Source organism: Dendropsophus ebraccatus, chromosome 6 (genome assembly GCF_027789765.1).
Source record: "Dendropsophus ebraccatus isolate aDenEbr1 chromosome 6, aDenEbr1.pat, whole genome shotgun sequence".
Taxonomy (NCBI): Eukaryota; Metazoa; Chordata; class Amphibia; order Anura; family Hylidae; genus Dendropsophus; species Dendropsophus ebraccatus.
In genome coordinates, this window is record NC_091459.1 from 23,072,791 (window position 1) to 23,086,582 (window position 13,792).

Here is a 13,792-nt window from a genome sequence, read left to right on the forward strand (position 1 = left end):
TGCTAGCCCAGTCCTGAAGAGGTTAATCCCTCTTTTGCATCATGTTGTCTCTTGTTCTGGGATTGGAGCGAAGATACAACATAAAATTACATGAGGACATGAACAGATAATAAACGCAGCCACATAAACACTAATAAGGAATCCTTATAAGGATCCCCACTACGCCCCTCCCCTTACTGTCCGATCACGTGAGAGCGTCACCTTCTCCCCGCCCCCCTCGCAGTTTACAGCCGTACGCGCGGTGCTCACGTTTCGTTTCCTTAGCAACCAGTAAGCTATGGCTGCTCCGTTGCCGGTTTCACGGCTTTTCGCGTCTCTGCAGCCGGGAGACGCGGCAGATATGACTCCAGACGAGCTGGAGAACAAACCGGGGATTGTGGTTAAACATACAGGAGGTCGAGAAGTGCAAGTGACGGGCACAGCTGAACTTAGTGCCGCTCCGGACCGGGCCCGGGTGTGTATAAGTCTATCCAGCAGCAAAGCGACAGCGGCGGAGGCGAAGAGCAGTGTCCTGAGGCGGCTGGAGTACATAGAGCAGACTCTCCGCCAGAGGGCGCTCACGGTGAGCACGAGAGGGGGGTCCACATCCCCATCCCCCACACAGGGTTACTATCCCATCACCACATAAGCCATGGAGGACACAGTACACCAGCATATATCCTTCTCTGTAGAATTGCATTTCATTGCTGCAGATTGCAGATTTTGCATGGGATCCGTGTAGCATGGATGTGAGGTAACCTGTAAAACACATGGGGGGGGGGGGGGAGACATTTATCAGGCTGTCTTATAGTAAGGTTGGCCTTGTTTCCCATAGCAACCTATCACCGCTGATTGCTATGGACAACAAACACATCCTAAGGTCCCATTCACACTCCTGCCTGCCTCTGTCACACAGTGTCTCTATGGGAGCGCTCGCGTGCCTCAGATTCCGTCGCTCGCCGTGTCGGGCCGGAGGGGAGGTGCAGGGCAAGAAGTGCGTCGAGGTGCAGGTCGGTCGGGCAGTCCGCTTAACATAGCCGTGACTAACCTGCCCCCGCTCCTTACTATCGTCCCATTCCTCTCCCGTCCACACATGCAGGTCCCCGGTCTCTGGAGGAGGCTGCAGAGACTGTAGTGGTGATAGCGTTGCTGTGGGCCCTGGAGCTGTACAGCAGGATCTGCATCCCCTCATCCCGCTATACAGCTCCAGTAATGGCAGTGACACGATCACCACTACAGTCCCTGCAGCCTCCTCCAGAGACCGGGCACCTGCATGTGTGGCCGGGAGGGGAACTTGTGTGCTGCGGTGAGAGGAGGAGGAAGGCTATGTGCACTCCAGCCCCTATCACTCCCAACTGCCCCAGTCCCCCTTTAGTCAACCCCAGTTTGCCCCAGTCCCCCTTCAGTCAACCCCAGTCCCCCTTCAGCCAACCCTGTCTGCCCCAGTCACCCCAGCTTGCCCCAGTCCCCCTCAGTAACCCCCAGTCCCCACTCATCTATACCTGTACTGCTAATCCCCTTCATCTGTACTACTAATACACTCCTCATCTATACCTGTACTACTACTACACCCCTCATCTATACCTGTACTACTACTACACCCCTCATATATACCTGTACTACTACTACATTCCTCATCTATACCTGTACTACTACTACACCCCTCATCTATACCTGTACTACTACTACACCCCTCATCTATACCTGTACTACTACTACATCCCTCATCTATACCTGTACTACTACTACACCCCTCATCTATACCTGTACTACTACACCCCTCATCTATACCTGTACTACTACTACACCCCTCATATATACCTGTACTACTGCTACATTCCTCATCTATACCTGTACTACTACTACACCCCTCATCTATACCTGTACTACTACTACACCCCTCATCTATACCTGTACTACTACTACATCCCTCATCTATACCTGTACTACTACTACACCCCTCATCTATACCTGTACTACTACTACACCCCTCATCTATACCTGTACTACTAATACACCCCTCATCTATACCTGTACTACTACCGCACCCCGCATCTTTACCTGTACTACTACACCACTTATCCACTATACCTCCACTACTACACCCTACCTAGATAGAGGCACATAGAAGATCTCCTATACTATATGGGGGCACAGAGGGGGCTTGTCTACTACATGGGGGAACAGGGGGAGCACTGTTACACTGGGAAGCAATACAGGAAAAAAATCGAGATTTAAAATGAGAATCGTCCAAAATTTTTAAAAATCGAGATTTTATTTTTTGACCATATCGCCCAGCCCTACTCTCCTCTCAAAGAATTGACATGCCAATTCTTTGAGCGGAGAGAGGCGGGAGTGGAGAAGCACGAGCCATCCCATAGAGACACTAAGGCTCCCTCAGTGTCCTCCTCTGGTGTTGGCAGTGTCCCCTGCTGACTGCCAAGTCTCCACTTCCAAGACAAACTTGTCTGATAGCCCTGCTATTTAAAGAATATACACTCTCTATACACTCTGGCCGGGATTCCATGCGGCCACACAAAAAAACTGACTTGTCAGTTTTATGAGGCCGCCATTCATTGAATAGCAGCCACACAAAACTGACAATGCAGCTCCGGCCGCACTTTACATTGTCTGCTATGAGTAATTGAAATGCAGGCACACCCAAATGTGCCCGCATTCCTATTAAAAAGAAATGAATGTGTCATTACAGCGCTGCGCATATTCATACAGTTCCCTCCGCTCACAGCATCATATCAGAGGTGCTGTCCGTGCAGGGGGGACTCCGTTACAGGCCTTCCACATCCATGTTCCAGGTGAATGCAGTCTTAGGATTCTTTTTTTCATGTCAACCAGCAAAGCAAGACATCGTAAAGTGACAGTATGATAAAGTGTCTCTGTAATTTGATGTTTTCGTCCTTTTCCCCAGGATGAACACATTACGATTTCCAAAGAAATTGAAAGAAAAGCAAACTCATATCAAATGGATGCCGAGGTATGAATGCCAAGCATTGTTTGCCTTTACAGACATCTCCTTTGGTGGAACCATCTGTACTCTTCGTACTCTACGTTTAACCTACTTCATCTTTAAAAAATATAAATACTTTCTATATGCACTAATATAAGCTTGTGTGCTAAGGAGGTTATCCAGTTAAGTAACATAGATGTTCAATAATCTCCCATTCTGGAGATGAACAATCTGTTCAATAGTTGTTATCTTATCAGCCTCCTTCCCAGGCCCTATTCCACCAACAGATCTGACGACAGATTATCTGCCAAAGATTTGAAGCCAAACCCAGGAGTGGATTTGAAAAGAGGAGAAATTCAATCTTTCCTTTATGACCTGTTCTCTGTTTATAGTCTGTTCCTGGGGCTGGCTTCAAATCTTTGGCAGATAATCTGTCGTCAGATCTGTTGGTGTAATAGGGCCTCAAGTTCTGGCTGTGCTCCCTTCTGCCCAAGGCACAAAAAATTGTGTCTGTGCATTCCTCTCTGTTTCACCTCCCAAATTTCTTTGTTTCCCCCCATTCATTTCGGAGGGGAGGGAGGGGGGGGGGCTGTGGTGCTTTTCCTTTGTGTACTGGTGTCTTAACCCCTGCATGACCCAGCCCAATATGGCGTTAATGAGCTGATCTATTTTCATATTTGCATTTTCATTTTTCCCTCCTTGCCTTCTAAGAGCTATAGCACTTTCATTTTTCTATCTACAGGGCTACTGTATATAGGGGCTTGTTTTTTCTCAGGAACAAATGTACTTTGTAATGGTGCCTTTCAATTTACCATAACATGTACTAGGGAACACCAAAAATATTTATGAAAATAAAAATTGGTGAAATTGGGAAAAGAAAAATGCAATAGTGTAACTTTTTTGGGGGTCCCTTGTCAACCTAATGCACCTAACGGTAAAAGTGACATAGGTCAGTCCGAACATAAGGATATGTAAGTTTACACTGATTTTTTCTATGTTTTTTTTTTTTTGTTGTTGCACATAATTAATATTTTAAAGGCCCTATTGTGACTCTTATAACAGTTTAGAAATATTTTTTTTCCACTCATTAAACTCTCATATGGCTCAGTTAGTGGAAAAATAAAAAAATGCAAAAACAAGCTGAGGTTTTATTGGTCAAGGGCTATGCCATATGCACGACTCCCATTAAAATCAGTTGGATTTAGCAGTTTTTGGCTTCCTGGGGGGGGGGGGGGGGGGCCTCAATATGAAGATAGGTGTTGAGGCATGGGCCGTAAGTGTCCCAGATGGGTATAACCCTTTACCTTATTCAGTATCACAGGGTAGGGAGAAAGTGTGTGAATATGGGTGAACAGGTCTTGGGTCCTCACCTATGATGTCCAGATTCGCATCCTGACCCCTTAGTTTTGAATGGAGCGTCCTCTATAGAGCTGCGACAGATTGACGAATACTTGTCATCCAGCATTAGAACAGCATGGCCATTCTTCTCTCCAGTTTGGGTGGGGTTTTGCACCTTCGCTAACCAGTTACCTTCATCTGTGCTGGTTTCTTCATATGCAAATAGGGAGCTCTATGCACTGAAGGCGGCCCCAAGCCCTCAGTAAACCAATAACCCCTCTCTCCTCGGTGATGCGGCCCGACCTGATTTTGAAGGGGGTGTCACTGAGGGGAAGAGATATCGGTGCACTGTGGGCTCACCTTCAGTGCATAGAGCATATAAAGAAACCAGCAGAGATGGCATAGATGACCGCCACCGGGATGTCTGCCCCCGCACCGACCAGGTGATATAACAAAAAATTTCCTTAGCATAAGCAAAACTTTCAAGTGCAAACCTCACCTGAACTGAAGGCGAGAGGTGCTGTCTCTGAAAGAAAGTGGCTATGTTGTTGGATATCCCGTTTAAATGTAGCTGCAGTTGAAGCATGAATACTACTGCTCCATTCAAAGATTATGGCAGGAAAGGATACAGCCAAGCACAGAATTGTGATAAATGTATTTTGTGGGTCACCCCCTTGCAATCTACTTTTTATCTTTTGATATATCAAAATTATAGTGGATCTTCAGAAAGTATTGTAAACGCGTAAATCCTCTAATGTTTTATAACATACATGGTCATTGTTTCTTATTGAAACTTGTTTATTCATTTGCTTTAGGTTTGTGTAGTTTTTGAAGATTTTGAAAATCTGCAGAACATTTGCAATATGCTTGTTGAAAAACTAGACAGTTCAGTTTGCATTCATTCACCCCATTTCTATCATTCTCCCGAGAACATGGAAAAGTTAAGGTATGTTTTAAACATTGTTTCATTGACTGTTTATGTGGTTAAATTATAATCTTTGTGCTACACAGCGTTGCTTGACAATACTTGACTAGTGAAGTTATATATTTCAGGCGGCAAGTGTGTCTTAATGCAGTAAGCAATGCACGACGCAAGGCCCAGGATGTTTGTCGTCTTGTTGGCCACTCACTTGGAAAGGCTGTCATTATCAGAGAAGAGGAAATGAAAGAATGGGAGGATCAAGTGGACCCTGCATCGTGTTCCCTTCAGCATAAAATAAAAAGTGCGACAGTTTATGCAGCGTCAAAAGTATCTGCCACCTTTGAAATTAAAGGAAAAGAACGATGTAAAAAGAGTTGCTGATGATTTCATGCTCCAAGATTGTACATAGTGCATACAATATTATCCAGAGTTGTACTTATTACTGTTTATCAGATTATATTTCTATATTCCATTTCTCTATATTTTTAAAATATAGAGAAATATTATTGTCCATACTTGACAAGTTTTTAGAAGCACTCAACTATAAGGATACTAGAAAATGTACCCGATGCTCCCTGGGTATAAAGTGTCAGTCTCACATTAGTGCAGAAAAAAAAGAGGTGAAAAAGAGGCACTCACCAATGACTTCATCTCTCTTTTTTTTCTGCACTAATGTGAATTAAAGCTTACTGAATTGGAACAGAGCAACCACTATCTGGTTAACTGGTATATCCATTTGTGGCTGCAGTGAATCTAGCTAATTGCTCACTTTGCCCTATGGTAGCAGCAGTTCCGGGATCCTACTCACTTTGAAATAAAGTGTCAGTGTGTTAGATTTGTTCCAAGGGTGCCCAGGAGGTCAATCAATGCCCTTGTTTTTTTTTCTTTTGTTTACAGGGAAATCGCTAGAAACCCTATATACCCCGACAGTTATACGCTGTTTATGTAAATTGTAACTTTATGCACGTTAGAAATAAACTAAAAACTTTTAACATTCTAAATACCCAATAGCCAAACTGAGATGTCATGTTATAAGACTTTATAAAAAGCCTCTTTGTAAACAACATTGCCAGGTGCATAGACTATGTTTAAAAGGCCATAGCGCTTTCATTATTTCACCTAGAGACCCACATGAGCTCTTATTTTTTGCTACACCAATTGTATTTGCAATGACAGGCTTAAAGTGACTCTGTACCCACAATCTGTCCCCCCCAAACCACTTGTACCTTTGGATAGCTGCTTTCGATCCAAGATCCAACTTGGGGTCCGTTCGGCAGGTGATGCAGCTATTGTTCTGAAAAACAACTGGGGCCGGGGCGTGCCGGGGGGGGGGGGGGGGACCGGGACTGTAAGCTGGGGTTAAAGGGGCTGGGTCCCATGCAGGCAGTGGATCCGCTGCGTGTATGGGACCCATTGAGCTTCACAGTAAAGGATCCACAGCTGATTTCGCTGCAAACTCGCAGCATGAAATCCTGTAGGTGTGAACGTACCTGAAAAGTTGTTTTTTTAGGACAAAAACTGTATCACCTGCCGAACGGACCCCAGGACAGATCTTGGATTAAAAGCGGCTATCCGAAGGTACAAGTGGTTTGGGGGGGGGGTCAGATTGTGGGTACAGAGTTGCTTTAATTTTCCCATAAAATATACAGCAAAACCGGAAAAAAAATAATTTGCGCTGTCAAATTGAAAAAAAAAAAAAAAAAGGAGTTTGTTTTCCTTTCCTTTTCCTTTTGTGTTTACACTGTCCGCCCTATAGTAATAGTGACATGTTCTCTGTTTCTTACATCAGTACGATTACAACGATATGTAACTTGTATCACTTTTATTTGATGGCATTTAAAATATTTAAACCTTTTTAATAAAAACTAAATGTGTTTAAAAATGCTCTATTTTCATTCTTATGCTGCTTTTACCCTTTGCTGTGTGAGACGTAATTTTTTGCACCATGATCTATCGTTACCTAGATTGCGTATATACGACTTTTGCTACGTATATGCAAATTTTTTGCTCTGTTTACCGTGCAAGATCAGGAATGTAATAATTTAATAGTTCGGGCGATTACGCACAGGGTGATATCAAATATGTATGTTTGTTTATTTATTTAAATTTATAAAATTGGAAAAGGGGGGTGATTTGGACTTTTATTAGGGGAGGGGATTTTTTTTGTCAATAAAAAAACATTTTTACTTTAACAAGAAGTCCTCCTGGGACTTCCCCTATATACACAGAATTGATCTCTCAGAGATCAGTGCTGTGTATATACAAAGCACTCATCCATTGCTCTGGGCTGCTGCAGCCTGGAGCAATGTATTGCCGAACCTGGACCAGCCGAGGCCCGGGCAGAAGAACGGGGGGGGGGGAACTGTCTCACTAGACACCAGGGACACTGGGAGCAGAGCATTTAAATGCAGCTGCCAGGTGTCCCAGCACCTTATCGTTGGTGGGATGGTTTGTACCATTTGCAAATGGTAACCAAGAGCCTCATTATCTTTATGGAGTTTTTTGGCAGTTGGAGGGGGCTGCTTTTGGGGATTTCCATGTCTGTATTGGGTCTGTATATTGCCATTGCGGTGAGCTGTTGCATTTCTCTGTGTTTTTGTGTGTTTGCAACACAAATCAAGCCTAGCTTACAAAACAACCTTAGGGCCAAATGCATAAAGAATAAGGAATAGACCACAGGACTCCACTCTACTGTTGCCTTCTCAGAAGCATCAAATGTACCCTCTGCATCCTTAAGTTCTCTTTTTTGTTTGCACCCTACCAAATCGGGAACCTGGCACAAAGACAACCAGGCCAACCCAAGCTTCGCCTGCCCCAACCCACTTTACTGTGGGAGATATGGGGCGCTATATGTAGGAAAAGGTAAGTTAGGAGCTGGAAGAATGTGAAGCCTAAAGGCCCTATTCCACGGAACGATTATCGGCCGCTATGGACGATAATCGTCCCGTGGAATAGAGTGCAACGATCAGCCGACATCGTTCATGTCGGCTGATCGTTGCAGTCGCTTGTTTTTCAACACATTGAATAGGAGCATCGGCAGCAGATGCTGCTGTATCCTATGGGCTGCCCGGACGATCAGCGATCACCCGGGCAGCCTCCCCGCCGCCCCTCCTGCACTTACCCGCTCGCTGCAGCCGCTTTGAATAGCGGCGGCAGTGAGCGGGGAACCAGGAGCAAACGAGTGCTGAGAGCGCTCGTTTGCTCCTCTAGACGGCCCGTGGAATAGGGCCATTAGATGTTTGCCAGTTCATGGTTCATCTCTGCTGAACCTGAGAGACAGATAAAGAAAAGGGAATGTAAACGACTCCCATCAGGTAAGATAGCAACTGTGAGTCATTTGATGTAATTGTCTGTAATCTCTTATAGGGTCTATATGGTATGTGATGTAAAAGGGGGTTAGCAAGATTGCGCCGGCCAAGAAACTACATTTCCCATCATGCATCTCAGTGATGCTTCTGTAAGTGTGCACTATATGGTCATTAATAGCTGTCAATGAGTCAATATAAGCTCCATGTCCAGAATGTCATCCGACGCGTTTCCCCCAACAGAGATAACGATCTTCTGGGTTCATCAGGGATGATCATGGATCAGAAAGGCCCGGTCATGGGTAACACAGCCATAGGTGGAGCGTGATCTAGTAAGAGAAGTGCAGTTACATGAACTAAGAGGTAACTTGTACATATGGATTGTTAGATAGTATGAGTGTACCACTACCGTACCTCATTTGCAGAGCATAAGAAGTCCCTTTGGATATTGTAAATAATATAGACGTGTAAATAAATTTCGTCTCCTATGTAAGACCAGGTCACTTGTGGTGATTGTGCAATGGAGCGGTCAGGGAATGGTTAGCACTTATAGGTCGAGATGTATTAACCCAGTATTGCACGATTATTGTTAGTAGGATTATAGGTGGTCTGTAAAACATAAATGAATACAACATTGTGCAGAGCTTGTTAAGGCTATGATCACTTCAGGTGTATAAAGCCCAGTAGAATCACTACTCCGGATGTACCTGTATCGTCCAGGTGTGTAGGGGATACAGCAGGATATTGGTGTCCGATATAGGTCCCGGGGTTGGTTGATCTCCCTGTTTGTCCCCTTGTAGAGAGAGAGGGGGAGATTAGTATTATACCTGTAACCCTGGGGCATATACTATGTGCTGTATATACAAGTGTGGGTCCTATGTACATGATAGGTAGCCCACGCAAGCAGTATTAGTACAGACAGAAAATCGTAAGTATCCATACACCGCACATGCCGCTCGGCTATAGTGCTAAGAGGTGATATATAAGAGAGAGCACTTACATAGGATGGTCAAAGTGGATGGATGCGCACCGCTCCAGCCCTAGTGCAAGTGTATTTTGTAATATATTGTACAGTGCCAGGGGGCCAAATGTGTATTAACAAATTTTAAGGTTCAAACAACACACAATCCTCATCTCATCTGCCAGTCGGAGAAAGCACATGGAGTGAGGACTGGAAAACGTCCAACTTCAAGCAAAAGGGAAAGGATGTTCAGCACTTGGCTCATGGTTTTTTTATTCAATCCTCATAAAACCATACACAGAAACAGACATCGAGGACACATTTCAATCAATCACCAAACTTGATGGGTGTATGTAATGTAATGTAATGAATTTCAGGGGACAGAGTTTGGCTAGTGAGGGCTGTAGTTTTACATGGTAATTTGTATAGCGTGAAAACCCGATTTGAACAATTGGTAGCATGTATTATTTGACGCAATCTGTACAATTGTAAAACTAAGTCTGTGAGCCATACACAAGATGTCCTTAATTTGATTTAGACCACTTTTGCAAGGAAGAGTGGACAAAGACTGCCAAGTCTAAGGGTCCTATTCCACAGGACGATTATTGTTCTGAAAATCGTTCGGAACCAAGTGAATTGCAGTTAATGATTAAACGACGAACGAGAAATCGTTGATCGCTTAATGAGACCTGGACCTATTTTTATCGTTGCTTGTTCGTACATCGTTTACAAGTCGTTCGGTGTAATAAAACATCGTTCGGTCGTTACTGGGTGCGTTTAACAGCTTAATAGTACATATTCTATTGGCTAAACATATTGATTGACAGGGACCATACTTCCATTTAAAACTTTATTTTACATTTTCTATTCACTCTTTTTAAAATGTATGTTGAGCAATGGGATACAATGTAAACTTAAAAAGGGGAAGAAAATTCACATCCCGGCGCGTGCGCCAACCGGGAGTGTCGGCAGTTTAGCTACGCAACAGAAAGTTCGCTCAAAGTATTTTTTTTTTTTCCAAAATGTATATGTTGACCAATGGGATATACTGCATACGAAGGAAGTCCCACCGCTCATCTTTCTGTAAATCTAAATTGATAAAAATAAAGCTTTGAAAATTTTAATATAATAGCATTTATTGCATGTGAACATTTATAATATCCATAGATTGCGTACTAATATAAAAGGAAAAATATGCCCACCGGAGGCAGAGAGAATGGGGGGGGGGGATTACTTGTCCCACCTACTTGAATGATAATCTGTTGTTCATCGTTCCGTGGAATCACTCTGCAGCGAACAATCAACGAGGTCGGGACGTCCACAAGAACAACTAGAATTAAAGACCATCGTTCCTTTGGATCTTTTGAATAATCTCTAGAAGCTCGCAAAGCGGTCATTTATCGTTAACAATTATCCAAACGATAATTGTCCCATGGAATAGGGCCCTAGATGTGCCATGCTGATAAGATTCAGACAGGTCTGAAATTATTCTTCTTGGTCAGATCTCACTGATGGCATTTAAGTATCTATTTGTGATATACAGTATTTTCCTGTGTGTAAGACTACTTTTTAACGCAGGAAAGTCTTCACTGAAGTTAAGGGACATCTTATACGTCGGGTGTCGTCTTTATAGGGCGGGTGCTGAAAAACTTCTGAGGCAGACTGGAGAATCTGCGGTTGCTGCATATGATGGGTGGAGCTAAAAAATGGCCACATCCCCACCATATACAGCGACCGTATGAAGGGTAGAGCAAGTTGCAACCGTCTGGAGTATGGAAAAAATAAATACTGTAAAGTGGCGGTGCCCAGAAAAACACACCTCTTTCACCCGTCTGGCCGCCCTTGTATCCTACCAGTATTACTGTACCTCCTTCTCTGCTCCTCAGATCTCGCTGCTGCCTGCTGTTTTTTATTCATTTTTATTTGATGTGCATTGGAAGAGGGGTAGTCTTATACAGCGATATCCCAAACTCCATATTTTAACTGGAAAACTTGGGGGTCGTCTTATACGCCCAGTCGTCCCATACCCCGGAAAATACTGTACATAAACAGGCAGTATGGGAGAAAATGCAAACAGGAATGACACTCTACCCCTATGACTCCAGAACCACTCAATGTGGTGACTGACAGCGGGAAGTTAAACCAGGCAAAAATAAAATCTTCTAATCTTCAGTTGTGCAGGTGCCATAGGATACATATAAATGCAGCGGGGAACTATAAGCAGTATAGACAAATCTAGCACCCAGAACACTGAAGAAGGTATGTGTACTACCTTCCTCCTCAGCGCCAGTCCCATGCTGTTGGTGTAATATTCACTCTGGAGGACAGTTAGGAGCACTACCGCGTCATCCAGCCTGTGCGTTCCATTGATTATCCTTAAAAGAAGCTGGCCAATGACGCAGCAGTGCACCGAAGTGAAGATTACTCCGACTAACAGTGCAGGATTGGCACTGAGGTGGAAGGTAACACACATATCTTCCTCCCCAGTGTCCTGGGCTCTAAGGGACGTTCGGTAGGTTAATCTAATATGCTTATAGTTCCCCTTTAAGGCCTTATGCACACGTTCCGTAAATTTATCCACAATTGTGGACAAATTTAGGGCACTCTCCAGGCATGTTGCATGTAGTTTTACAACAGCAGGAGGGCCGAAGGTTCCACACCCCCTAGCTTAGAAGTTGAGCAGCAAATTTTCATGACAATTTCCAAAATTGACTATGTGGGACCGGTTCATTTCTGTGGCAGTGAATATGGGAGGCTTGTTAGTTAGAAAACCCCATAAGCCACCCCAATGTAAAAGCCACACCCCTCAAAGAATTCACAAGAAGCTATAGGAACTGTTACCCCTTTAGGTGATTCACATGAATTAAAGCAAATTGGAGGTGAAATTTTAAAAATCAACTTTTTGTACAAATTTTCAATTTTAATTCATTTTTCTTCTGTAACAGAGAAGGTATTAACAGGAAAAAAAAAAAAAACATTTAATTACCTTGCATTCATACACTTTTTAGAAATACTCCATGGGTGGCCCCGGTGTGATGCTTGGCAGGCACATAGGCCTCAGAAATAAAAGCCCCACCCCCATAGTCTAATTCAATTGAAAATATTACATAGTTCATAGAATACAAAGAAAGAATAATATGCAATGAGAATTAAAGCATACCTATCATTTTGATTCTTCACCTGATCAGTGTGTAGTTGCTCTTGCTGGAAGTTCGGGTAACTATGGATGCAATCATGCAGTTCTACTGATTCAACAGGACTCATGTCTGGAACCAACCAGAAATTATTGCATCCATTGTTACCCAAACTTTTAAGTGACACGGTCACCCCCTATTTGCAGTTTGACATCTCTCCACAGGTGTAAAGGGTAAATGTTACAGCTTTCATTACTTATTTTATATCACCCCTCATGGTGCTTGTTCTGGTAAAAAGTTGTTTTTATCACCTGTGGATTGGTATATGTGAACAGGGCCTCGTGGCCTATGTGCCACAGCGCTCCGCCCCAAGCGCCACTTAGCCTCACCCCACCCGTGACATCATCTCCGCATAGGCCCCGCCCCCTCAGCAGCCATTGGTGTGGGACAATCTAGGGGGTGGGGTCTAGAGCTTTAGGCTGGCCCTTCCAATGGCTGCTGAGTGGGCGGGCCCTTTGTGGCGATGATGTCACGGATGGGGCTAAGTGACGCTAGGGGCGAAGCGATGTGACACATAGGGTGCGAGGCCCTGCCCACATACAGTATATCAATTCACAGGTGATAAAAACAAATTTTTACCAGAACAAGCACCATGAGGTGTGATATAAAATAAGTAATTAAAGCTGTAACATTTACCCTTTACACCTGTAGAGAGCAGTCAAAATGTAAATAGGGGGCGACAGTGTCACTTTAAGCAGTAAGAGTGACTGCATGCCAATCAGGGGAGAAATCATAATGACAGGTAAGTTTTAAATATACACACGTTTTTCATATGGAGTCGCGCTTGGTCTTTACTTTCTTGGATGTTCGGTCTTTTTTGTTTTTCTTTATCAACTTATTAGAATTGCCCAGTTAACATTGTTCTTTTGTTTTCTAATAAAATAAAACCTCATAAAGCCTATTAGTGTTCCTGGTCCTGAATAATGCCAATCAAAATGTGTAAAACAAAAACTTGTTTAACTGCCCTATTGCTTTTAAAGGAGGACTCCAACCCGAATTTATCATGGACTACACAGTGCTTCCAGAGGCAGATGCAAGCATTGAAACTTGTTAACATGTAAACGTAGAGAAATTGCGGCACTCGCCACATTTGTAGTAAATCCAAAGTTCCTTTATTGATAAAACCAA

General features: G+C 43.7%; 1 protein-coding gene across 2 annotated transcripts; it reads left to right on the plus strand.

Annotated features, from left to right (window-relative positions):
• Positions 1–237: 237 nt before the first annotated feature.
• IRAK1BP1 (interleukin 1 receptor associated kinase 1 binding protein 1) lies at positions 238–6,135 on the plus strand. Of its 2 annotated transcripts, none has more exons than XM_069973499.1 (4): positions 238–562; positions 2,906–2,971; positions 5,098–5,228; positions 5,336–6,135. In XM_069973499.1, exons 1-4 carry the CDS (start codon positions 278–280, stop codon positions 5,583–5,585), a joined length of 732 nt encoding a protein of 243 aa, XP_069829600.1. In that variant the 5' UTR covers positions 238–277; the 3' UTR covers positions 5,586–6,135. The 2 variants fall into 2 exon arrangements, with proteins under 2 accessions (XP_069829600.1, XP_069829601.1); XM_069973500.1 differs by having other exon boundaries at positions 238–454.
• Positions 6,136–13,792: the final 7,657 nt, after the last annotated feature.